This window comes from Cyprinodon tularosa, unplaced genomic scaffold (genome assembly GCF_016077235.1).
Source record: "Cyprinodon tularosa strain WSP-4 unplaced genomic scaffold, ASM1607723v1 ctg429, whole genome shotgun sequence".
NCBI classification, from domain to species: domain Eukaryota; kingdom Metazoa; phylum Chordata; class Actinopteri; order Cyprinodontiformes; family Cyprinodontidae; genus Cyprinodon; species Cyprinodon tularosa.
Genome location: NW_024039151.1, coordinates 813766 through 841102, shown reverse-complemented (window position 1 = coordinate 841102; position 27337 = coordinate 813766). Strand labels below are relative to the sequence as shown.

At 37.6% G+C, this 27337-nt stretch overlaps 1 protein-coding gene across 3 annotated transcripts in view; it reads left to right on the top strand.

The window, feature by feature from the left end:
* The window catches only part of LOC119792695 (fibroblast growth factor 13-like), a 36512-nt gene that overhangs the window by 6007 nt on the left and 3168 nt on the right, over positions 1-27337 (top strand). Inside the window, exons 1-4 of one of the 3 annotated variants that reach the window (XM_038299441.1) lie at positions 2064-2283; positions 11641-11751; positions 20697-20800; positions 21964-22162. In XM_038299441.1, the coding sequence (XP_038155369.1) occupies positions 2079-2283; positions 11641-11751; positions 20697-20800; positions 21964-22162 (619 nt within the window). In that variant the 5' untranslated portion in view covers positions 2064-2078. Of the gene's footprint in view, positions 1-2063; positions 2284-10370; positions 11276-11640; positions 11752-20696; positions 20801-21963; positions 22163-27337 lie in introns of those variants that run through there. The other 2 variants (XM_038299442.1, XM_038299443.1) reach the window with 2 other exon arrangements.

The following is a 27337-nucleotide window of genomic DNA, read 5'->3' as shown; positions in this document are numbered from 1 at the left end:
TCCTCTCTAACACAATACTATCTTGCAATCTTTAAAGTGGCCTTCAGAAATATGTTTTTATTTTTTAGCCTTCTGAAGGTCCATCAAAGCTTATTTAGATATTTACTGCTTTACTCCCTTTTTTTAACTGTTTGCTTAATCATTGAATTTATCATTATTTAGACAAGTAAGCTGAGAGTTTTCTGCAAAGAAAACTTGGCAGAGAGCTAACACTGTTATTAGATTCTTTTGGTATTTTTTGTCACAATTACTTTTTTTTTTATATTTTGGTAGTCTGAAAGAGAAGATGAGCCCATTAGTAAGGTGATTCTGAAAGTGCTTTTATCTGAGAGTTGGTCTATGATGATCACCTACAGCATGTTCAGGTCTTCTGTCAGAGCTTTGTTAGATTTTCTCCTGTTTCTTACAGATGTGGATTTTAGATACTGCTGATCTACGGAAGATCATTTTAAAAAGTTTTTCCAATTCCTCCCATTTTTATAGGTTAATGATTTTACGGCAAACACTGCATGATTTTTTTGTCAGGGTTGGGTATGAGGACTGATCCAAAAAGTAAACAAAAAAACTTTTCAAGAGAAAACTCTAAAGAGGCTCCAGAAAGTCTTAAAAGCTATAAATTAAACCTTCTTTTCAGGATCACTTGTCTACAGGAAAATCTAAATAAATTAGCTTATTAAACCCTTTCCAGAAGGATGCTTACACTTTTTTATGTTAATACCCACATTTAATTTTCGAAGGCTTCTAGCTAATTGTTAATGACTGTCAATATTAATCTGTTTAACTATACAAATATGATTTTGCCTGTTTTTCTCCACAGTTTCTTTCAAATTCAAACTTATTTGTTTTATCCTTAGTTTGGAAACATACATTGTTTTGTGTTATGAAAATTTCCCTGCAAACATCCCAAAACAAGGGTCAGCATTGTTAGCCCATTGCTTACGATTGGTCATTTCTATTATCTGCAGTTATTTGCTGTAGCTTTTGGCTGAAATCTTGAATTATAGCACCCTATTTCTCCTTAGTCTTCCAAAAGTAGAACTCCACCAGCAATGATGGATGTAGTCAGACTCAGTTTTACTCTGTGTCTGTTTTGGATTATAGTTTCCCATATTCTTTCTTCCATCTTTTGGGGATTGCTAGTTCAGCCTTTAGGTAAAACAAAGCTTCCCCAGTGCATAATACTCTCCCGCATGTTAGATGAATAAAACATAATAAAAACACATTTTAAATAGTTAAGTAGTTTGTTTACAACTAAGATCTGTAGTCGGTTTTGATTTTAACAACAAGAAGAATGATTTATGACACCAGATTCAGTACAGCAGGGATTAGTAATTAGATTTCTGTATTTTTGCGTTTTGGCATCTATCTATTATACAACAGTTTTTCTGATTTTTTTAAGGTTTGTATCATTAAGTAGGCTAATTACAGTAACAAGATAGGGCTATTTTATTTATATAGATCAACTCATACAAAAAGTAGCACAAAGTTAATTACCAAAAAAAAAAGTTTAACAAATTTTAAATAAAAAAATTACTTCAAAATATTTACCCAGTTATGAATAAGTGTTATATATAGGCTGATTTGATTTATGTGTAAATATCTTTGCTATAACATTTAAAAATAATTTATGAAATAAATTTGTTGCCCCTAATTCCAAGGCAGCTTCTCCTTCTAGTGTCTGTCAGTTATTCAATAGGACTATTACTTAACTTGATGGTTAAAAAGGGGTTGATAAAAAATTTACCTAGTGCATAAAAAGAGGGGAACTCTATGATTAAATGTTTTAACATTTACAGCAAAGACAAAATGAACAGCTAAAATAACACATTTCACTAAAAAGTCTTGAAGATAAATTTGTTGTTAGTTGCTAAAGTCTGACTCTGAGCCCACTAGCGTTTCAAACTCACTTTTATTTCACTTACAAAAAACAAAATCCGTGTAAGAAGAAATAGGGAAGTTGTCAATAGATCCTTGGATTTGAGAATGGCCTGCTGGCTCCATCCCTCTCTAACTGTGCCAGATCAGCGGGGTCTGCGATGAATCATTGATGACCAGTTCCAATAGCTTAATGGCCTCTAATGTTCGCTAATGATCCCCCGTCAACGCCACGTGCACGCCTTAATGGATCCTATACCGTGGGGACTTCTGTGGTTTGGGCTCCGATAGCTCGGCCTCTGTGTGCAAAGGGGCTCACAGCAGGAAGTGCGAAAAGCCATGAGCACACGGCCACGGAGGAGCTCCATGGGCGCAGCATGGCTTTCCCTCTCCGTCGATCAACCTCAGGTAGGGCCAGAAAAGAAAACTTTAACTTAGAAATTTGAAGTGTAGTCATGCAGATGCACGGACATAATCTGGACTATTAGAAGGTCTGTTTAGTGCTGAAGTCACAAAAAAAAAAAAGATTGGGTTGAAGGGATGTTTCTTTTTTCTTTTTTTAAAGTTGTTAATTAACTGTTCCTACCTTAACTTTAAGTATAACTAGCATGTTTGAGAAATCTTAATCTATCAGTGGTATACACAGGATAAAATGGTTTGTTGCCTCAAAGAAACATGTAAAGAGCTGTCCTTGGTGCTGATAATCACACAGGACGCACCCTTCTATCCCTACTGTGAAAGGAGCTCTACGAGCTCAATTCATTTTTATCAAAGCATGGATGCAAACAAATAAACAGTGAATTTAATACATTTTTCTTTTTTCTTTCACCTCTTATTACTGTAGACTGAACTCTTACGACATCTGGTTAAAAAAGTCAGCTTGGTATTAAATTGTTTGTTGATTTTTACCAGTGTTTTGTATTGCCACTCCTATAATTTGTTATCGGTTTATGTTTTATCTGATTTGTTAATCAGTATTTATTTTTTCCTAATGCAGTAATATTAGTTATCATAGTGTCATTTTATAATGTAATTAGTAGAAGAAAAAACTGTATCCTCTTCAGAAATCAGCCCCCAATAAACAGTAGCACCTACAAGGGAAGGGTTAGAATGATGTCAAAATAGGTGCATTGGCATCAGCCTTAAAAATGTAATATATCAGTTGATCTTTATCTTTTTCAATTATATCTCTGCAAAACTAAAATACCTATAAGAATTAATAATAAATCTTTAATAATGGATCACTTTATGGCGAGGGACGCTAAAACCACTTAAATAAAAAAAATGTAGATTTTAATTCCTAAACAAAAACCCGAACAAAACAAAAGAGTAAATATATACCAACAGACTTATTTAGATGAGGGCTTTCAGAAAAAAGGCTAAGACAATATATAACTGCTACTAGTTAAATTATGAATTATTGAGATTTTTTTTTTTTAGATTAGATAGAACGTTGATTGTTCTTTTGTCTCCTTAAAAAGGTATTTTTGCCTTTTTACAAAGCTGAAAGAAGCTTCTATCCATACTATTTTAGATAGACACTATTAAAAGCATCCATAGGAAACAGTAAAAAACTCCAAACAAGCACAAACATGTACCTTTAGTTGTATTTATACATTGGTATGAAAGAGTTGACTGATTTTACATTCTCATTTATCTAGATTTAAGTTGTTCTGTATTTCTTTGTTTGCTCTAAAGCTTCTTGTCTATTGATTAACTTATTGATTTCACTTTTTTAGCAACATTTCACTTTGTCATCAGCAGGAGATAGTCACTGATCGACTGGTTGGAGTTACAGTAGTGCTCTTTAGAATAACCTTGTTTCTGATTCGTTAACACTGCTCTTAATATAATACATTTCCATTGCCTGCAAAAGCATGGGCAATCGCTCCCATTACAGCCACAACTTTAAAAGTGAGTGGATTGGTTTAATTGATTTGCATCAGACTAACAGATGATAATGCCTTGTTATTATTGTAAGGGCACTGATATATGTATTTTAACAAAGCAACTTTTAAACAACTTAAAGCACAAAAAATGTGATGTACTTTTTTGTTCAGAATGTTATTGTCAATACATTATAGAACCCTTTTAACTAGTATTACGACAATGTTTTGAGTGGATAGTCTGTTTCATAAATTTGTAGGTAAGCATTAAGTTCTTTTCCACTGCCTTTTAAAAGCCTCAGGCCATTTTAAAACCATGGTATCTCTTTCATAAACATTTACCGGTCAATTTCACTTTCCCGGGGCTTACTTTTCCCGGGTTTGTTCATATTGCAGGAGGGGATAAAAAATTCCCTGGGATTCTTAGAGGGGAGGGGTTGTGTTTGTTTTAAGAGAAGAAGGCGTGTGTACAAATGCTGTACTTTAACTTTGTAAAAAAAAAAAAGTTTAAAGAATTTTCTAGCAAGAAAATTAACCTCAAGACCTTATCATGCAGTGAGTTTATCACGAAAAAAAGGTTTTTAAATACTCATTCCATGTTAACGTGTCACAAAAAGTCATTAAAAAAGGTTTTAACAAAGAAATTACACCTCAAAACATTCTCATTAAATCATGAGCCTTTGTTTAACTACTTCTGAGCTGCAGAGCTCTGCAGACAGGCCGTTCTGACTGCTAGTCTAGTTAATTGAAGCATTGAGTGGTAGCATTGGGAGATCCCAGTTACCTGTGCCTTAACTGGCCAAGTACTATATTTGTATGACAGAAAGTGAATAAAACCTGTGTATTACAGTAGATGTGTGGTGGGACTTCAAGAGAAAAACAGTTTTTCATTGTTATAAATAGATCTTGTGCTTATGGAGCAACATCCCTCTCCAGATGCAGGCTTATAAAAGTTAAATATTAAATGGTTTTCCTGCTTCTGGGTGCAGTGCAACCTAATGGAAATAATGAATCTACTTCATAGCTCTGTATCTGATTATCTACCATTAATATTGTGTTTAAAAAGTGTGATAAGTATCATAACTAGTTTAGATAGCACTAAGAGATAAGTTGTGTATTCTTAATACCGCCACCTGCTGGGCAGAATGCATAGCACAGTTTTTCTTAGGCTGATTTGAAATCAATGTCCAGGGGCCTTTTAGAGTAATGGGAACAGAAGGCTTATAAATTCCCCAGGAGTCGTATTATCCATGAACCTTGGGCTTTAAATCCCTGGGTTTACTAATGAAAAGGCGATATTGTCACAGGTTCTCATTTAGATTAGGATCTAGATCACTTTGCCATAGACTTTAATTTAAAGAGTTTACAGTAATTGTAACTCTGCTTGCATGTTTTGGCTCATTGTCCTCCTCAAATGGAACCTATATGCCAGTCTTGAGAATTTTTAGTAGCTGGTGTTAATCTATATACTTTAATTAGCTCAACATTCCATCTACCAACTGTAATTAGATTTTCCTCTCCTGCAGTAAAAGACCACTACATGTTGTTTAACTATTGTTTTCAAACCAACCAGAGTATCCTCACGCATCCACTGCACAATTATGGGCTATGTTTGTGATGATAAATTTTTTTATACATATTTATTTTAAAACTATAAAAAAGTTTAAAAAAAATAATCATTTTAAACTAAATAATATTTGGAAACTAAAAAAAGAAAACTTCGTAGTCTCAGCAAGTATTCCCAGACTTGAACAGCCCAAGGCGCTTCCCGGCCGGACAAGAGACATAGCCTCTCTAGAGTGTCCTGGGTCCTCTCCTAGACCTCCTCCTGGTAAGACATGCCTGGAACACCTCCAGACATCCAGGCCCTCTAAAAAAAAGATGTTTGTGCCACTGTAGCTGACTCCTCTTGATATGGAAGAGTCTCTAATCCTCCTGAACGATCTCCTCATCCTATCTCTAAGGGAGTGCCCAGCTCATTTTGTTTGTATCTGGGATCTCGATATTTCAGTCAGGATCCAAATTTAATGACTATAGGTGAGGGTAGGAACGTAGCTCAACAGTTAAATTGAGATATTTGCTTTTCACTCAGCTCTCCACCACAACATACTGGTTCAGCATCTGCATTATAGCAGCAAATGCACCCATCAGACAATCGATCTCCTGCTCCATTCTCCCCTCACTATCTTCACTCGTCAAGATACTTGAACTCCCCACCTTGAGACAACCTGAAGGGAACGTTGCAGGCTGCGCTCGGCTGGCAGAGGCTACCAGTTCTGGCTTTGGCAATGCAAGCAGGCGGTCGCCATCGCCGGTCCAAAGCAATCCAGTAACGTTGAAACTGACTTTCAGAATGCAGGACTTTTGCATCTCTAATTATCACTGGACTTTCCTGTGAATCCAACAACAAAGACACTTTGTTCTTGATCAGAGCTCCAAAACATGCTGGGAGCTTTAGTTAGAGTTGGTTTATGGCAGGGGTAGGCAGTCTTCACATATAACTTTCCTGCAGCTTTTGCCTGAATCCCTGCTCCAACACACCTGAAACGAAAGGCCAAATTACCTCCTTGGTATTTCGGTAAGTTAACCCGAGGCCTGTCCATTAACCATTTATTTGTTTTGGGTTTGTCAAAGAAATGATAGATCAGAAAGCTGCAGGACAATTGGCACTCTAGGATTTATGTTGCCTACCCCTGGTTTTTGGTGATCCTGGCATTACACAGACACAAAAATATGTATAGAAAACAGATTATTCAACACCCCATGGCATCTAAACCACGCCAACAGTCTACAGTTTAAAAACAAAAAAAAATATTTTTGAAACTAAAATAAAAAACTTGAATCTTAAAAGTAGTTTAAAACATTTTGTTAAGTTGTAATGCTATTTTTCAGTTTCTAAGAATTGTTTTACAAAAACCTTTATGGCCACTGTTTAGCTCCATAGATTTCCTTTGTGGCTTTAATATTGTGAGGCATTGAAGATAAAGAGTATGCACATTTCACCGAGGTACTGTGGTTGTTAAATGTGTGGGAGGTTCCAATAAGCTTCAATGCATAAAGAGTAATGAGATCCAACAAACGCAAACGTTCCTAGATTGAATGAGCGTTTAGCTGCAGATGCTGCTTGCTTCATCCTTTCTATAACCACATTAAATGTTTTAGTCCTAAATATAATGTACTTAGTGGTTGCAGTGAGGTTTCTTCAAGAACCCTTTGTAATGTGTGGTCTTGGTTGCTTGGCATGTATTTTAGCACCATAAAGCAAAAGACAATAAAAAATACATTTAGTTTCAGGGCCTGTGTGTTTCTGTAGTCTAAAGTTTCAAATACCATTTCTAGTAAAACGTTTTTTTCCAGTCTTTCCTTACCTGAAGACAAGGTAAACATTTTTATTTAGGAACTCTAGTCATTTACTTTTTACTGCATTGCCAGTGAAGGTAATACGTCATGTCATTTTCTCTTTATATTCTAATTAATGAGCTTCAGCTTTTAAAGGAAGCATGTTGTTGTTCTCTTAAAGAACAACATTATTTGGCTTCTTTTTTTGCCCTTTAATCTCAGCCGTTATACTGCCAGCCCTTTTGTCCACCTCATCCTCTCCATCTTTTGGATTGCTTGCTTTGTTCTATTCTAACTGTATTCGTGAAGAACAGCTGTGCATCTGTTCTCCTGTGGGGGCTGCTTGCAAGGAGTAGACATGCATGAAGTGGCTGATTGCTGCTCTGTGCTTGTCTCCACTCAAGTGCTAATGCAAAGGAAATGTCTAGAAAATGACACACCTCATATAATCAGAATTGCTCACTGTTATTCACCTTCTCGTTCAAGCTGCTACCTTTAAGCGGTGTTGAAGCTCTGCGCCAAAAAGCAGACAGGGGCCCAATTTTGGTTTAAACATATCCAGTATATGTTTTTTTTGTTCCGGTAACAAATGTACAGTGCCAATGAAAACAGCTGGGTAATGAAGTGTGGATTTTAATTGGTGAAATTCAAAAAAGAACACAGTTTTATTGAAAAATGTGTGTTTAAATAATCAGATTCAGATTATTGAGTGTTTTGGTCAGAAACATCTGAAGAGGCTCAAAAATTGAGCTAGTTCAAAATATATTGTGTTTGAATCCACCAGCTGAGTCCTCTGAAGGCCAACATTGTTGGCTGATTACGCCATAGCGTGGCGCCGTGGCCTATGCAGCTGACAAATGCAGCCCTCTTTACCCTGCCTGGAAGGACAGGTCTGGTGCATCTGTCGTTGGACACTGTATCCCATGATTCATTGTGAGTCCAAGCAAGCTGGCTGCTCCTTGCTCAGAGGAAAGAAGGAAAATGGCGACGAACAGTGGTGATGTGCGGTTTAATAGAATACAAGTATGTTATTTATTTCCTCTTAAATTAATGAAAATAGTTAATTTAAATGGTTAGTAAGTCAGATATGGGGCAGGTAAGATTTTATCTGTCCCTGTGCAAATTGGTTTGGCTGACATTTTAGCACAGATTCTAATATCAGTGCATTGAGGGGACTACAATCTGATATCTGCATTGACAGTACTGCTGCTGAAGCTCCTCAAAAAGTTCGGCATCCATTCTTCGCCTGCTTTGTATATCAACCGTCACGTTTGCTAGGAGACGGTGACAGAGCTTAAATTGCGGAAGGAGCCATGACAGTCAGAAAAGGACATGGTTCAATCTATAGCCGAACTCTTTCGATCTCTTATGTTCACAGATTTCGAAGGACCCACTCCAAATAGGCCGGGTTCCTTTGAGGACGCAGAGGCCAAAATCAAACAACCCCTATATTATTCTTTTTTTTACATATTTAAATCCTCAGTGGGAACCTTTGTATTCATTGTTTCTTGTACACCCGTAAAGTTGATGCACAAGCAGCAACACAATTGTTGGTCCACTCAGGGTATTGAAGCTTAAACGTATAGTGGAGGATGTTCGTTTTCCAGGTGGATCATCAAAATAAGTGGTTGTTTCTAATTGTCAAGCATTCTGGTGATATGTATAGGAAAGGCCGTCCTTCATGCTCAGTTAGCTATCTTTTTCTGGGCATGCACACTTTTGCTAAGGTTTCAGATAGTAATTGAAGCTCGCCTTTCTTACCGCGGTTCTTTAAAAATGGCCGAGGGTCGTAAGAGAAAAAGTGCCTACGAAGTATATGAGAAGAAAAGAAAGGGCTCACAAGAGAGAAACAACACCAGGGTGTTTTTGGGAGATTCTTTCAAGTGATGGCATATACTGAAATCACAGGTCGGACTCCCAACTGATGCCTTGGTTGCAAAGTCTCTGCACGACAGGTAAAAGTTGTCTACCTCTATATTGTAAAATTCCAGGGAAGATAAGGTTATTTATTCTGTAATTTGCATCATTAGTAGTTATACGGTGGCCACAGATCCTTTTTTACCCCGCAAACATGTCCAAATGTCCTCTGCAGCACTCACAAACATACAAGCATGTCAGGATTTTTTTATGTACCAGTACTCTTATTTACCGTAACAGGAAACTTTTATAAATATGGGTGAGATGAGATCCACCTGAGCAACCGTCTTATCATTGCATACTGGCACCTCCTTGAGGAGAAATGGGCTCATGCATGCTGTTGCACGTGCTTAATAGCCGTTTCTCGGGAGCAGGTGCAAAAAAATGCATGTGCTTTTTTTTTTTTTTTAAAGGGTAGAGAGCAGGTCTTTTTAAAAAATAGCAAAAATCCTCCATTATACCTTTAAAAATGTACATTTACAGTCATGTGCTTATATTACTGTTTATATATATATATTTTTTTTTTTTTAACTTTTTTTTTAAGGCTGCACTTTTAAAAAGATGAAATTGTCCAGAGAGCTGTTCCAAACGAAATATCTTTTTGTTTTACACTTGTGTAAACAAAATGACAAATAAATCTGTCTAAGTCTGTCAGTGAGTCCTACTAATCTCAGCACCTCAGATTATATTTAATTATGAACAATAATCAATTATGTGGAGGGTTTGTCATCAAATTCTATTAATTAAGAATCGTTTTTTTATAAATAGATATATTAGACAGAATAAGGTTCAACTTTAAACCTAGATAAAAATGCATGATCCCAAACCTTTATGTCAGAGAGAAATACAGTATTGAGGATAAATTGGCTGATTTCACTTTCCCACTAAGCTTTTACTACTGCATCTATTATTCTTTATTTTACAATTGCCTTCAGGTGAATTTGATTGTTTATTCGTAACTCCATCTCTCCTCCTTCTCTTTTACCCTTCACTTTTTAATCTTATTTATGGTTTCATTTTTTCCCTCCTTTCTCTCTCAGTCACACTCAATATCTCATTTTCTTCCCTCAACCCCTCCTCTTCTATTATTCCTCCTCTCATTCATTCAGTCTCGCCTCCCCCTCTTCATTTTATTCCCCTCCTCATACATTACACCCACCCTCCTCCTCCTCCCCCCCCCCCTCCTGCCTATCACACATCAGCTGAACATGTAAATATCATGCCACGTGGGGTACAGGGCTACAGGTGTCCTAAATCTGACGGAGCTTCCAGAACCCCTTCCCTTCCCCACCTGCACCCCTCCTCCCCCCCCTCAGCATGCCCCCCCTCCCCTCCCCATCGCATCTCCTCCTCTGAGCGGGCTGGGCTGCAGCAGTTTTATGAACGGCACGGCAGCATCATGATCCCCCCGCAGCCCATCGCGCCTCGAGCTGTTCCATTGACAAACGTTGCGGCTGCTGCATTCCTGCCGCGCACAGCGTCGAGGAGCGGAGCGTCTCCGCGGAGAGGAGCAGGAGGACAGGAGCAGAGCAGGCAGCAGCTGCAGTGATCCTCTACAACAACAGCCGGGGCGCCGTTCACACCAGTTTAAGAAGCTGTTGATTCGCTACTTGGACGCGGAGTGGGTTTTTACGCAGCCTCCGCTCTCCTTCCACGCTCTCGCGGGACACTCGGGGAAAGAAGAGAAATCACCTGAGGTGGTTGTCGGACAGTTTTGACACTCAAGACCCCCCACTCACCCCCCTCCCTGGGGGATGGGAGGTGGTTTCGTTCAGGCTGAGGCGCAGGAACCTTTCTGCACCTGCTTCCATGAGGCGCCCGGACGCACCGATGGAGGATTCTGGATGTTTATCCAAGAAGAAAAAAAAAGCCCCACGGAAATCTGCAAGCCTTCATCGGCCCAATGTGTGATGCGAACTGAGTGGGTGGCATAGAACCCCTCATTTTTCCCCTCTTCACACACACACAGACACACACACACCCCTACCGGCTCGTCCGCGGACGCGCCGTCCAGCCGGGACGCACAGACTGGTTCCACGCCGCCGGGGTGAGCAGCATGTCCCGTGCAGCAGCGATCGCCAGCTCCCTGATTCGCCAGAAGCGGCAGGCGAGGGAGCGAGAGAAGGCGAACGCCTGCCGCGGCAGCAGCAGTCCGAGCAACAGCAAGGGCGCCAACGAGAAACCGAGCAAGCTGAATGTTTTCTCTCGAGTCAAATTGTTTGGATCGAGAAAAAAGAGGAAGAGAAGGCGACCACCAGGTTTGACGGGGAGGGAAGGGGGGGAAGAAAAGAAGCAGCCATCAGCATCATCATCAACACCATTTTTTTTTCTTCATCACTAAAGCAGGCTCATCATTTCTTCCAGTTTCACCATCAAGATGTGTTACTGGGGTTTGAAATGTGCAGCCTGCTGTTAATTCACTTCATTTTTTGTCCCGCTGTGAAGTCCTGTAGCAGCAGGTGTCTGCAAACAAACATCATGCAAAAAGGAGGCTGAGGCTTTGTCCTGTGACATCACTTCACAGTCATCTGGGTGTAATAAAAGCTGGAAAAGAATGAAGGTTAAAAACCACCCTGTTCCAAACGTGAATTCTGAAGTGTTTCATGTCCATCCTCTCTTTCAGAGCCCCAGCTAAAGGGCATAGTGACCAGGCTCTCCAGTCGCCAGGGCTTCCAGCTACAGATGCAGTCTGATGGAACCGTCGATGGAACCAAGGATGAGGACAGCACCTATGGTAAGGATGTTTTTTTTGTTTTGTTTTTATTTTGCTTTATACCACAAACCAAAGCAGAAATACAGAAATAAATGGTGTAGAACTTCTGTATAATTAATTTTTCCAAGTACAAAAACAGAAAAGGTGGTTAATAATTTGTTCTGATCTATTTCCCTGCTGAAACAATGTTGAACCAAGTACAGATTTATCATATTGTCAGACCTCATTACTGATAAGTATGCTTATTAAAGTGTGTGCAATATTGTTTTAGCTATATACCAAGTATAATACAATTTGAGTGCAAATTACTACTAAATATACTTTTGCAAATGAATAAAAGCAGGTATTTTTTATATATTTACAGTTAAATTTTGTCCTCATGCATTTAAATAAGGTTTGCTGTGAGACTGATAACTAGTTACATAACATGCAGGCACACTATAGTGTATAAGTTACATATATATGTTTATGTAATTGCAATGAGTGAGAAATGACGATGCTTGTTGAAGCCTTTTTGAGCTGAATATTTGAACTTCTTCCAGAATAAAATGCAGCAGGAAAGGTTACAAAGGAAGTAATGTTGGGGATAACCCTGGGGAATTGGAGCTTTTACCTCCTGGCTGATAATTCGAAGGGATATGGTGTCCCAAAATGTTTCGGTGGAGTTTTAGGAGGGCTAATGGGTCTGATGGTTTCGGCCCTGGAAACAGAGATTTGGCTGGACACAATGAAGCATATGGGTAGGAGCTACTTTGAGAAATGTCAACATTTTTCAATTTATCATATTCAAGTAATTGTCTAGTTTAAAATTTACTCTTCATGTCTTCAGAATCACTGATTATCTTAAATCATAATTAAAAAGGCTTTTATAAAAGACGGTTTCACCATACAAGTATATAGATATATATATTAATATATATGAGGAGATGGATAAAGATATTAAATAACCCACAATTTCCTTACTTGCTTCTTTGTTCTCTATTATTCAGCGACCACACATTTTTTTGGAAGCTTTCATATATCAGCTAATAAAATATAGAGACTATCCACCTTGATTTTTTTTTTTTTATAGAGAAGACAGGGTGCATTAAATATGATATCCAACCAAATATTGCTTTTAAACTGTCCTTTTTGATTATCACATTGCAACCACTGATATAGTAATGGCAAAACTTTGTGATACGTCATTAAAAAATAGGAAAAAAAATTTAATAAGTAGTACATCTGTGGTACATTGAGTATATTATTTAGTTTTGCTACTTATATTTTTAACATTGATATGAAGGTGTTGCTCTTTGCACAATTAATGCATTTTCTTCTTCAAGGAGTGTCTCATTTTTCCGTTTGAAACACTATTTGAGTTAATTACCATGAAACAGAGAATGGAAAGGATTAGGGTAATGATAACCGTGTAAAAGCAGATTTAGCTAAACTCTAATATCGGTTTGTACAGATTAAAACAGCAAGTCAGCAATGATGATGTTTAAGGAGCCACTTCATACTTTGTTTACTTTATATCTTAAATGTTGATTGATTAAAGGTTTTTACAGGGATATGTTGTAAAAGAAACCAATAAAAAAGAGACATTTTAAAATAGTAGCTGTCACTCATAAGCATGAAATGGCAGCTAATAGTGTCTAAGAAAAGGATTCAAACCAGAGGGAACAGAGCCTTTACTGTCGTTGGTCCAGGACTTACTATACTTTGCCCTCCATATATTAACAGCCAATAGTGGAGTTTTTAAGTCTCATCTTAAGACCCACTTTTTATCTCTTTGGCTTTTAACACTGCATAATTGTGTGTTCCTCTTTGTCCTCTTTATTTATTTATTAATTTAAACTCTTACTTCTTTGTTTTGTGTGTGTTGAGTTTTTTTGTTTGTTTTTATGTGCAGTGGAAACATTTTTTGTTAAATGTGCTGCATAAATAAAGTGGATTAGATTATATCGGCAATGAAAAAAATCTTTATGCAGTGATAGAAATAAATTGAAGACATAAAAATCTTAAAAGAAAAAAAAATCAGTTCTTTTCTTAAAGAGCAACAGTCCAAGCCTCATGTTCCAGAACTGTGGTGCATATAAATTAAATGCTGCCCCCTGTCTGACGTTTTTTTCGTCCTATTTCGTCATATTTTTACGTCTTGCCTCGAGACAAGATATCAGTGCGCATGCGCATCTAGCGCACCATTCAATAACATACAATTTAACATACAATTAACCCTAACCCTAACATACAAAACAACAAGCAACCTAGTGAGAAACATCATGAAGTAATTATTGCACTGTGGAAAGCTTGTCCATCCCAGTTTTACGTCCGTCCGCCGATCTGCTTTTTTCGTCTGGTTGGCTGCGCATGCGCACTGATATGTTTTCTCGAGGAAAAATGTCAAAAACCTACGAAATACTGTGCATAACCTTTCGTACGATTTCATACGAACTGATAATGAGAATATTTTGCCCCTGTTTTATGCCTGACGTTGGTTCCCAGAACCTTTATGTGAACTGGTCTCAAATAACTTAGCAGTTCATTCTTGAAAGGAACTTTGAAGTGCATTATAGTTTTGCTTTTGATAAAAAGTTTGATAAAAAGGCCATTGATAAAATGTTACAATCTAAAACAGTATCTGTTTGTTCTGTGGTTTATAGCCATGTCAAGCCTAACTTTGACCTCATCTCAGATCTTGCATCTTTTGCTAGAGAAAGGTTGACCTCTTTCTTTTCTTACATTAGGTTTAAGGAAACTCTGGCCCATTAACTTATTGATTGTGGACACAGTGTCAAAGTAACTGTAAGGAGCTGTGGTCGTTTGTTCATAAAAAAAATAAAGGTCTTCCATAAAAACAAATGTATGGTACCATATTTGATTATGTTGGTGAAGATTCTCAGTCATTCAGGTCATAGTCAGTCCAAAAAAAGTTAAAAACAAAACTAAGGAACTTTTTTTTTTCTTCCAAGTTTGAAGACGTTTCGCTACCCACCGAGGAAGCTTTCTCAATTCAAAATGTCTGGAGTAGTGTGGGTGCCAATACTTAGCGTTTTTGTTCAAATTGTATATTTTCTAAGCCATAACAAGGCTTTTGTTGGGGTATTCTATAAAGCTTGGAATTCAATGATACTCCTTTTTTTAAATTCATTTATTCGTAATAAGATGGCTACAGGTTCCTTAAAGATTTTATATAGAATCTAATCTAAATTAATCAAAATCTATGCTAAATGGGAAGTTCTGGTTAGAACATTTTAATGGACAAAAAAGTTTTTCATCTTGAGTTGAAAATGGTTTTATAATTTTTTGCAATTTTGATATAATTTCTGCCCTGAGTGGGTTGGTCCTCCAGCTTATTTTTTTATTTTAAAGTCTTTATTTGGCAGTTATATGATGATAAATTGCTTAATTACTAAAGTTGATCATAATTATCCGGCTTAATTATTTCAGCCCTATTTTAAAACCTTTTAAGATATTATTACATTTTAAATTTCTCTGAAACTTTAAACCTTGAATTTTAAGGTTTGTCTAAAATATGATAGGGAATTCTTAAATTGAAGTCCTAAACAGTAGATAATTTATTAAGAAGTTCTGCTCTAACGTCAGGTTAGTGCTTTTGTTAGTTTGTACTGTAAGCTGCTGGGGCAACTTTCTAACTTGAACTGCTGTTTCAGTACAGGGCTTTCTCAAATACAATAACCTTTTTATTGCCTTTAGATTAAAAAAGAAGCATTAAAGAAAGGCACGTCCCCTACTTTCTTCTCTCCCTAGTCATAGCTTGGCTTTAACTTCACACAATTGAAGAGTATTGCATTATGTCGAAGGTTTGGTATCAAGCAAAGATGCAGATTTAATTTAGCACCTTTATAAGCACTTTGGGGTTAGCATCTAACTCTGACTAAATCCAATTTAAAGATAAACGTCACTACGTGGAAACATGTTTGATCCTGACCATTTAATTCAGGCAGTCATTCAACATGTAAAGTGCTTATTTAATTAGGAAGAGTGAACACATTTTTTTTCCCTCTCCAAATGCCAGGTGGCAACACTGTCTGTAAAATCTATTGGTGTCGACTGGTTAAATAAATTGATTAAACATCAACCGAAAACAAGGTGGGGTTTTTCAATTTCAGAAATAATGAAAGATACCATGTTGCACCACAATAATAGGTCTCCATCTCTTCTGCCCACCCCAAACACGCACATACACACTTCATACTAAAGCATTAACCTATTAGTTTGATACAGCTATAGCCAATTTGGATGACATTCTGAAGCTATGTATCGGGTCTTCTGTCGCACAATCGGTTTGGCAGCATCATGCACTAATCTACTGCTTCTCAGGCCACCCACTTCTGAGTACAGAACCAAACACATGGAAGTGTTTTCTTTAATTAAATGATTGCACGCAGTATACATCACGTTAACGCCTATGTGAACTTTGTCACCCGTGTCAGGGGGTTTGGAGAGATAATCCCTGTAATTCAAGTCTCCAAACAACCACGGTCATTAAAAAGAACATGGTTGGCTGATTGACTGTAATTAAATAAAGGCTCGACACACAAAACAGTAGGAAATAATCACAGACCTTCGACAGCTTCTCATCAACTACAGCGGTGACTTTTCCGTATGAATGGAAAATATCACAGATAATTACAGCTGACTTTATTTATACTGTCTGCTAGAAGTGTTCCCACACTTCTGGCTTGCAATAGAGCATCAGAAACATTTTACAAGGATGAAGGCCTTAGAAAAAAAGAGAGCTTTTATAAATTAAAAAGCAAAATAATTAGGTACAAAATTTTAAGTTTCAATAATTTTGCCGTGCTGCAAAAGTTCTGTTTGAAATTTATACATAAACCCTCTCTAATATTTTAATTTGTCCTCTATTATGTGGTGTAAGTACTCAAATGCAGGTAAGCCAAACAGAGAATGTGTAAACCAAGCTAAACAGGAAGTTCTGCAGCAACAGGGAGTTCAAGGAGAGAGGGACAGCAGGAAGAGACACTGAACTGAAACTATATATATATATATATATATATATATATATATATATATATATATATATATATATATATATATATATATATATATATATATGTATATGTATACTGGGAGAGCGATGACTGAAACAAGGAGCAGGTGAGACAGATTAACTGACTGGAGGCAGCTGAGTGTGGCTCGCTTCCTTGTCTTACTGACAGCTGAACTAGACACTAGACTTTGTTAATGGAGGGTATTACTGTCAGGCTTTTTCCAATGTACAGGTAGACTGATATAAAGGCAGAGGCCCATTAGGGCTGAGTCATGTAGCCAAAAATCTAAAATTGCGATAATTATTAACCATTAACCGATTTTATCTCTGTTTTTATTTGCACTAACTCCAAGCTTGTAGATGTTTTACCTCAGGGTTTCAGTTTTTGAAAGCTGTACCTGCATGCATGGATTTAGCTGTAACTCTCTAGCTTTCTGAATAGAATAGAAAAGAATAGGATAGAATAGAAAATCCCTTTTTTTGTCCCTCAATGGGGAAATTCTGGTGTACAGCAGCAAAAAAAAAAAAATACAAAAAAATGCTCACACAATATTTGGACCTTAGAAGAGTGTAAAAAATACCATAATAGTAAAGAGATAAAAATAAACAAATAAAATACTGTACTGTAAAGTGTTTTAAAAATATAAATACTGTGCACCTGGAGAAGAAATAACCAATATACAACTGTAGTCATTTTACAGTAACGGGTAATTCAAAATAGAAGCAACATCAGAGATTTCAACTGCCACCCAAAGTGACTAAAATTGATTGCCTCTGTGATTTGAAAAAAATGAATATTGTTAAATTGAGATTTATTGCAAATGTGATTAAATGCCCATCCCTAATGCCCACACTGATTATTATGACAATAGTCGAACAATTTCCTGATATGTACTGCCATTTTTTTGGACCATTTTTTGAAGCTGATATAAAAAAATAAAAAAATACTCAATACATGCATTTCCCATGATCTCAAGGCATGGCTTCTGAATGCAATAATGAATCGAAGAACGCCTGCATGAATCCGCCGATACTAAAACAAAAAAAAAGAAGCTAATATCGGACCAAAGCATCAACCAGGGAGCAGAGCAACAGACGCCACAAGCTACTTCAAAGTAGAGACTGACATTTTTTCGGGAATCCCACGGGTCCCGGGATTCAACGATCACGTGATTGGTACAGGATTAAACATTAACGGGAGCAGACGGGAGTGGGAGCAAACCAATAGTAACAAAAAAAAAACTAGGATCGATGCCAAAAAATAAAATAAAATAGAAAGAAAAAAAATCCAGTACTGGCGCCGCCATTTTGTAGTTTTTTTTCTTGAAGCCTACACTATAATGCGAGTTAAAAAAAACTACACGACCCAAAAACCAACAGTGCTTCCTCTCCGAGTTTTTCACCCGCGCTCAAAAACAACAATGGAGGGACCAACAGTTACTACAGTTAGAAACAGGAACTTAACTGACCCTTCATAGAAATTCAGATTCAATGCATTGGCAGAAATCTTACTGAAGACAACAAGAATGGGAGTGGTGCAGGAGCGGGAGTCATTCTGAATGGGATTGGGAGTAATTTCACTAGGAGTGGGACGGGACAGGATTTAGATTTCTACTCTGGCCCGGGATCGGGACGGGACACAATTTTTTTCTGTGGGAGTGGGACGGGACAGGAGCGAAGATCCACTCCCGTGTCAGTCTCTACTTCAAAGCAACACCAAGAGGATGGGTTTTCTACAATGACAGACGTGATTCTACAAAGTGATATGTATTATCGATGTAGATCAGTGAACTGTTGCTAGAGTGCTTTTAAATGATGGAAACATTGACATTTTACACCAAGAGTACGTGATAACCAGAGTACTGTGGAAATTGGTCAGCACTCGAGGAGGCCTGCTTGTCAGTCTACATTCACACACTTTTTCTTCATTTCATTAATCTTTTGGTAAAATGAGTACAGAAAATGATCATGCCATAATCGTGCCTGTCTTCATGATTTTCCGTGGAATAATCTACAATTCCATGTAACTATTGAGTTACCATAACGTCTGCCTCACACGTGTAATAAACCAAGAGGCACATTTTATTTGATGAATATTCCAGCAGTGAAGCATGCGGAAAGCCGTATGTGAATGGAGATAAACCGCAGCATTATCACTATCTCATGGCAAAGCTTCTTTTAATGAAACATTTTACTAATTGCCTTAAACTCATTTGATCTAATGTACTAATTCTTTTTTTAAGTTACTGAATCTGAACACATTTAGCTGAGCTTTAATGTCGATAATTGGTATGTGACATAACCTGGCTTCAACTGAAATGCATGAATTAGAAAGATTGTTGCATCTTGAATTGTAACTAAACTACACCCAAACGAAATTAGCTGTTATTATTTGGCCTTTTTTTTTTTTACTGCTATTAGATATTCCTCCACTGTGCCTAGAGATGACCTTTGCGGAATATTGGCGCCACATAAATATACTGAATTCAATTTATATAATGCAATGTCTGCCTGAGTAAAAAGCTGCATACTGGCTCTCTCTTGCATTTTGCTTTGACACTAACCTAAACATTTCTGCAGACCAATCACACCTCCCACACAGCAGCAGCACTCCCCTACAGTGGCAGCCTCTTATGCTGAAAGATACCATTGGCGCTGCAACAATCTTCTGAGCAGTGCCTAAAAGCACATAAAGAGTTTGTGGTGTTTTCTAACGCACTATTGTTGTGTCAGTTATTTTACCAAGTGGGAATAACTTCTAGTCAGTCCTAAAAAATGGGGATGTACTCAATGATCGGTCGTAAAATTAAAGCTGAATGGTTTTCATTGACATGGGCGATTTCTCTGTAGAATTACACCACAACCATTCTAGGGTTACTGCCGTCTTACCCAAATCTTTATATGCTTTCAAATACTATTGTGTTATTTATTGGTAATATGCCAAGAGATATGAATATATCACTCATAATGAAAAAATTGAAAAACTCAAATAGTAATATTTTTAGAGTGCCTTCCAACATGTCCTAAAACATTTTTAAGTAACATTGACTTGTAGTATTTGTGATAGGCCAAACAAAGCCTTTCCATCTTGCTTTGCAGAGTCATAGATCATATTCTTGTCATGAAAAATAAATATGCAGAAGGATACACAACAGGAGTTGTTGGGATAATCTTTTAATATTTATGCTTAGTAGTAGTTTTTTACACAATAGTAAAGTCCTGTCTTGTCACCATCAACACTGGACAAATGGCAATTTTAGGTAATTAAAGCAACAAAACCTTAAAGAAAAACATCTACATGCATGTGTCTGGTGAAACCACTTGTTTTTTTTTGTCTCCCCTACATCTCCTTGTAGCAGCTAGAAACAGGACGTCTTATGGCCTTTATTACCCCATTCTTCCATAAAGGCCAGATTTGTGAAGTACACAGTTGTCCCTTTAACAGATTCTCCTACCTGAGCTGCAACTCCTTCAGCATTATTATGAATCTCTTGGCTGCTTCCCTGATTTATGCTCTTCTTGTTCGGCTTGTCAGTTTAGGTGCTCAGGTGCATTTTAATAGATTTATAGTTTTGACTATACTTCCACTCCATCTTTAAATTGCAAATGCAAACCAAACTTTGCTCATGTTTATTTGTTTAAAAAAAATCAAACCCTACATTCTCCTTTTTATACATTTATGAACATGTAAATGTTGAAGAGTGAGTACTCACTTATCTTTCATAAGACAGAAAACTTTGTTGACAACTCCTTCCTATTTGCTTGCTTGTCCAGAAAGCCAAACTGTTTGTGCCTGACTAAACTTTCAAAACAGCCTCTCAGTGGCAAAATGGAAGTGTCATTATGTCAGTGATATTGATGAGGATCGTTCTCTGTTTCCCTCCCTCTGAACATCCATTTGCTTTTCTCTCTGTGTGTCTGTGTGTTCCTTGTTTGGCTCTTTGTACAGCCGTGTTCAACCTTATCCCCGTGGGGCTTCGTGTCGTGGCAATCCAGGGAGTCCAGACCAAACTCTACCTGGCCATGAACAACGAAGGCTTCGTCTACACCTCGGTAGGTCACATAAAAAAAGGCACTGTTGTGACTAATATCATAAATCAACGTCACACTGAGTAATGAAGCAAACGCATCCACGGAGGGAACACTCATTACTGCACTATCGTCACATCAACACCTTGATGGCACACCATCTGAGCCCAACTTATCTGTCTCTTGATATTCTTCCAAGGATTCATTTCTTCTGCTCACGCTCTTGTTTGTATACCTTTGGACATTCTCGATGAAAAGATTTCTCCTGATTTTTGCCCTCATGTCATTTCCAACGCACAGAAACCGCACACTGCTGCGTTTATTTAATCAGACAGGCCAGAAGGTTGGAGTTGGCTGCAGGGCTGTGCTTCAAGCACCTCATTTTAGCTCTTCAGCGCTGGTGGTGGGTGGTGTTGAAGCAATAACAAGAAGAACCAACAAAATAACACACACATGCAGTTCTAGCAATCTGTAAAAGCAAAGCTACGAGACCGAAAAGATGAAAACTAACAAAGAGGAAATAAAAAACGATGCTCACCTCTGCCTTTGCAATCACATATACCACCTCAATATCTGCTTCATCATATTCTGGGTGCTTTCTGCTGTGTTTCTAACCTCTTTCATAAAACTGATATCACTTGATCCATCTTCTAACTTAATATTAAAAAAAAAAGAAAAAAAATGAAAACACACCACATGGCACACTCCTCTGCTTTTCGCACCAGGTCTGTTCAGACGTCACGAAGCACAAACCTAATCAACATTCTTGCTGTATTAACACATGTCAGTAAGAAACAACATCCTTTTTGTATCATCCTGTTTCCCTCAGCAACCTGGCCACCATCTTTCCCAGTGGGCTGGTTGGTATTCAAGGGAGTAGCTGGTTGCTATGGAGACGCAGGAATAAGGAAATGCAAATGTCAGCTGTCCTAAGTTGGTGCAGCTCATTTCTTTGAGACCACGGCCTCGGCCAAGAAAATGACTCTAAGAGCAGAGCGCCTGATGGATAAAAGGAGGGATGGATTAGAAAGTTTTGAAATAGAGCTGCTATTACACAACACACGCGTTCTGTACCTTTGCTGTCTTCCTGCAGCACATTCTGCAACCTTTTTAATGCTCTGCTAAATCACACAGCTGCTTTCTTTCCTAGGCAATTTGTTCTAATGTACCTCATGTTCTCTGCTCAGGAACATTTTACCCCGGAGTGTAAGTTCAAGGAGTCGGTGTTTGAGAACTACTACGTCACCTACTCGTCCATGCTGTACCGACAGCAACAGTCAGGCCGGGCGTGGTACCTGGGACTCAACAAGGAGGGAGCGATCATGAAGGGAAACCATGTGAAGAAGAACAAGGCGGCCGCACACTTCATACCCAAACCACTCAAAGGTAGGGCTGCACTAAACCTGAGCAAGAGCTCACATCCTGCTGGTCACTTGATTTTAGGCACTGCTATAACAGTCTCAGTGAGAAGTTTAGGGTAAAATGATCGTCGGCCTTAAAGGACACAAGATGTTAGCTTTTAATGCTAAAAACTGGGAGTACATGTTTAAATTTATGATAAAGTAAGACTGACTTCTATTGTTTTGTTTCTTGCCATTTAAATTGTTAAAAGGCTTCATAGATATCTTTCTACGATTTCTCTAAAATGAAAAAACAAATCGTGTCCAAACATAAAAAGATATATTGTTTGTGAATATTGGTCAAATATCTTGCCAAAGGGGGTACGGATCTCTGAATTGTGGAAGAAGAGCTAAAGAGAAACGTAGGTAAAAAATGCTCCAGCTAAACATTTGCCCATTGAAACTGAAACTGATAGCATAACCTAGTTACTGATGTCATAAATACGTTACATAAATAATCAAAACTCAGTTGGCCAAGAAATTAAAGGTATAACGGAGGATTATCGTGTTCTCGTAAAAAAAAAAAGCGTAGGCGCAGCCCTGTACCCGCACCTGAGAGGGAACGCCTATTAAACACGTGCGAGAGCGTGCACGAGCCCATTTCTCCTCGTGCACGCTCCGTTTAAAAGTTGCTGTTTGCATCGCTCATACAAGCTTACTTTCCAAAAGAAGATTTGCAATTTTTCTACTATGTCAGACTCAGCACTGGTAAGTAAAAATCGACGAGCACGTAGGACGGCCTTACGTAAACTCATCACCAGAATGATTGACATTAGGACGCTTATTTTGATGATCCACCCGGAAAAAGAACATCCTCCGCTATACCTTTAGGGGAAAAAAAATTAAAACAAAACTATAGTTAAAAGCTACAGATCCCTTCATGCAGCTGCAGAATATTGGGAATTTCACTGCCTTGATGCCGATGGACACAACAGGATTACACTGAAGACACGCATATATATATTGGCAAGGCTTGATTTTCCTGAATTTCTTTATGTGTAAGAAAATCCCATTACTGCTATCATACTGCACACTGCTGCTGCAAGTTACAGCCTTTCTTTATTATGCATTCACTCTTTAACATCTGTATTGACTGGTCAGTCATTTGCTTTGAAAAAAGTGTGATAAGAGGCAGCTGTTCATGTGCCAACCCTGTCATTTTATAAAAATGATGGAAGAAAAGCCTGATGTGCAGTTTAGAAGCAGTCTTTGAATAGGAAAAAATTACTTCCTTTGCTGTGGCTTTTGTGACTTTGCAGAACTTTTGCAAATATCCAAAGCCAAACAACACACAAAAAGAGAAAACTAAGCTTACAAAGCAATAAACAAACTCCTTTTATCTAAAAGTAAAACAATTAAGTAATTATTTTCCCTCTTAGAATAGGACTTCTTTGAACATGTATTAGTTTCATTCTTTTTATGATGTTTTTGATTTATTGTACAGCATAAATTAAGTTTTCTGCTGAGTCGAGGAACAATTTTTCACTAAAATGTGCTGCTGTTCTTTTTAAGATAACCCTAAGTGTAATTAAGACAAACATACTTGATGCTTGACTTGGTTTGATTCAAAATGCAGCTTGCACAAGCTTAACATGGCAAGGAGCACACACACAAGGAAATTAAATTATTCCCTTTCCTTAAGATGACCTGCATCTACGATTTTAAATATTTATGATAAGATATATTAAAATATTTTCAAATTTGAAATAAAGTTGACATAAAGTTTAAAATGTATTTAAAAATACAGGTCTTAATTAGATTTTTTAATATTGAATGGTCTTAGTAACTAATAAGAGTAATCCTTGAATATGTAAGGAAACTCCCGAATTATACATTTTATCACTTAAATATAACTTTCTCTGCCTTACAATCTAAGTATTTTGATAATTTAGCCAATCAGAATGTGAAAGAAGGCTTTCTTTTTTCTTTTTTTTTTATCTTTGACTGATAAAAATAAAAATATGGTCTCAAGCTCAGCATGTCCAACATTGCATTTATTGCAAAGGTAATGATTATCTTCTCTCCTCTATCTGGCCTGAAGTACCCTCATCAGTGACAGTGGGAATCCTCTGAGTTTGTGCGGGCAAACAAACAAAGAAGTTCATTAATTTACATTGAAGAAAAGCTTTAGTCTGTATGGGTGGAAATGAGTGACTCATCACTGATCATACCTTTCATGCTCACTTTATCACTGTCTCCTTTGCCCACTGCAGCCATGTTTTGGCTGCAGTGGGCAAAAGAGACAGTGTGGTGAAATTCAACTTTTTAAAAGCAATAGTCTTTATTTGACCTGTAGTTTAACATTGTATGTGTAGATCATTAAGAGGGTGGAACCTCACATTACTTTCAAACTGAATTTAATCCTTACCTATCGATACACTGCTAAAAAGCAGGTAAAATGTTCATAAGCTGTATGCAATGCAATTTCGTTCTGTATGCAGTCTGTGCATACAAAATGACAAATAAAGAAGTCTAAGTCTAAAATCAGGGTTCCCGCGGGTCCTTAAAAAGTCTTAAAAGGCATTGATTTTTTTTAAATAAAACTAAGGCCTTAATTGGTATTAAAATGTCTTAAATCAGTCTTTCGTAGGTCTTAATTTTTAAAACATCATAAATATGATTATTTTTATCATGATTAATATTGACCTTTTTTGTATTTAAAAATAATAACGGCTCGCCATTATTGGTTCCATCCCGATAGCGGAACCAGTAAAAGCGTTGTTGCAACCGGGACATTTGGGAGATGCACCATTAACTTTTTGTCTGGAAAATATGAGCAAGTGTAAATGGAACGAAAATTGGCTCCAGCCAAGAGTTTTCTCCATGGCTAAAACTAGGGAACATACATGAGGCACAGTGGATTTTGTGCAAGAAGCGATTCAAGCTCGGAACGATGGGAATTAAGGCAAAACACAGAGCGTCAAAATCGAGTTACCAAGAAACAGCCGGTATTTCTCTGTTTTGTTCCACCCTTGTCTCTGCAACGCCTCCACTTATCACCAAATCAAACATACTAAGAAAACAATACAAAGAAAAATAGCTGCAAAAAAGACTGGTTATGTTGGGGCTTTAAAACTGATTTGTTTTGTTCCCTGCTAAAACAAAGTTTATGAATTCAGTTAAATAATTGTTCAAATATATCTGTCATTTGTGTGTTTTTAGCTTTCTTCCTGTATGGGAAGCTTTTCAAATTTGAAACATTAGTGCAGTGGTTCATGTTAAAATAAACCTTTGGGTAAAGTTGTCGCAAGCGGGTTTTTCTTGTGTTTCTTGTGAATTTGGTCTTAAATTTTTATTTCAAGTGGCATTAAAAAGTCTTGAATTTAACTTGCCTTATGCTTTAGGAACCCTGAAAATACTTGTATGGTGTTTTATCTGGGAGATATCAGGCCAGATATATAATCAGATGTGTGTGGCACGGTGGTGGCGTCCTCAATGCGGGTCATGCATCTGAGCTGTTGACCACGTGTCTTTGCTATCTCTCTAAACCGCATTTCTTGTATATCTACTTTCAAAATAAAATTATGAAAGCCTAAGAAAAGAAATAAACTCTAAAAATCATGTTTTTTTGTTGCCAGAATGTCCACACAAATGGTATTCGGTAAATACAAAAATTAGGAGCCAAAGCAGAACAACATGTGATTCAAGTTGCTATTTAGCCATTCGCAACATGTACGTTTTTTAGACCAACAATCTGCTATTTAGAATGATGTGGTAATTGTCTAATCGCAGGTTTGTTCAAAGGTTTACTGCTGATTCTGCTCTCTTTTAGTGAAAACCATGCAACCAATACAAGGATCTCGGCTGATAATAATATCTGTTATTGATATCACTCTGTTAGCCGACCTTTACGGATATTATATATATTTTCCAGCCGTACATCTTGACATTGCCTCTCCTTCAGTTAAAAAAACACAATTCTTCACTTCCACTTTTCATCTTGCTGACAAATGCCAAAAAGATGGACAAGAATCTTCTACATATCAGGCCAATATTAATAAATTAAAATTTTTGTCACACCAACAGTAACAATGCTATATCAATCATCCCTGAAAGGAAGATAAAGGAATGACATTTAGAATATTTTTGTATTGAACCCTAAATGGGCATGAAGTGTTTCCATAAGATTCTTTAAGTACAGAAGAAAAAAACAGTAACTTTGCAGTGGTTTGTTCAGCCTTTCTGGACTTGCGTTTCAGTTTCTTCCCAAGTAGCTCATTGACTTTAGCCTCGTGAGACCATCCTGATCTCGCGAGCTTTCAAGGTGTCACTCGCAGATCAGTCTGGAGACTCTCCGTTAAAGAAAATTTGGAGCCGTTCACCAAACGAACGTCCAATCAGCGTTGGCTTTGAGGCGGGTTGAGGTGTGACGCAACGAGAAGCGCGACAGAGTCTAAAGAACATGGCGGCTTCAGCCGATGAAACTAGCGTTAGCGTGGCTATCGAGCAAGTTTTATCTGAATTACAGAGTATTTCTTCACTGAAAGAAGAGCAAAACACTGCTCTGGAGGCTTTTATCAGAGGAAAAGATGTTTTTGCTCTTCTCCCGACTGGTTTCGGCAAGAGTAGCCTGGCTTGTGGTTGTGTTTCCGTCGTTGCTCCGTTAGTACGTCATATGCTTCGTTGATCTGATTGGTTTATTTGGCCCGTCTGTCACCAACATAGGCCAATCAGCTAACCAGTATTTTCACCCCTTCCCAAAATTACTTCAATGGAAGGTTTCCAGATGGATATGTGGAGCAAATCCATCTGGCGGAGTCAGGTTACATTGACTTAACCACAAAATAGTTCCTACAACTTTTAGATAAACTTTTAAATTAATCTTTAGATCTGTCTGTCTGCCAATTAACACTATAAGTTAACAGTCTCTTCCTATATGTTGCTCTTGTACAAGCTTCATGTTTCTTTTTGTTCCCTCAGATTTTAAAGGCAGCATGAAGGGAACTCCTTTTCTACTCCTGAATTACTTCCTCTAAAGAGTTTTATAATCTCCCCCCCCCCCCCCCATTGTCTCTGCCTGACAGCTCTGTTGTTTGGGCCTGTCACTCTGCAGGCTGAAAATGCTCATCAAAGTACTGAAGCCCTCTCTCCTCACCGAGGAATCATTCAGTACAATTCAGTTCTGTTCAAATAGCACAAACTCAAAACAGATGTCATCTCG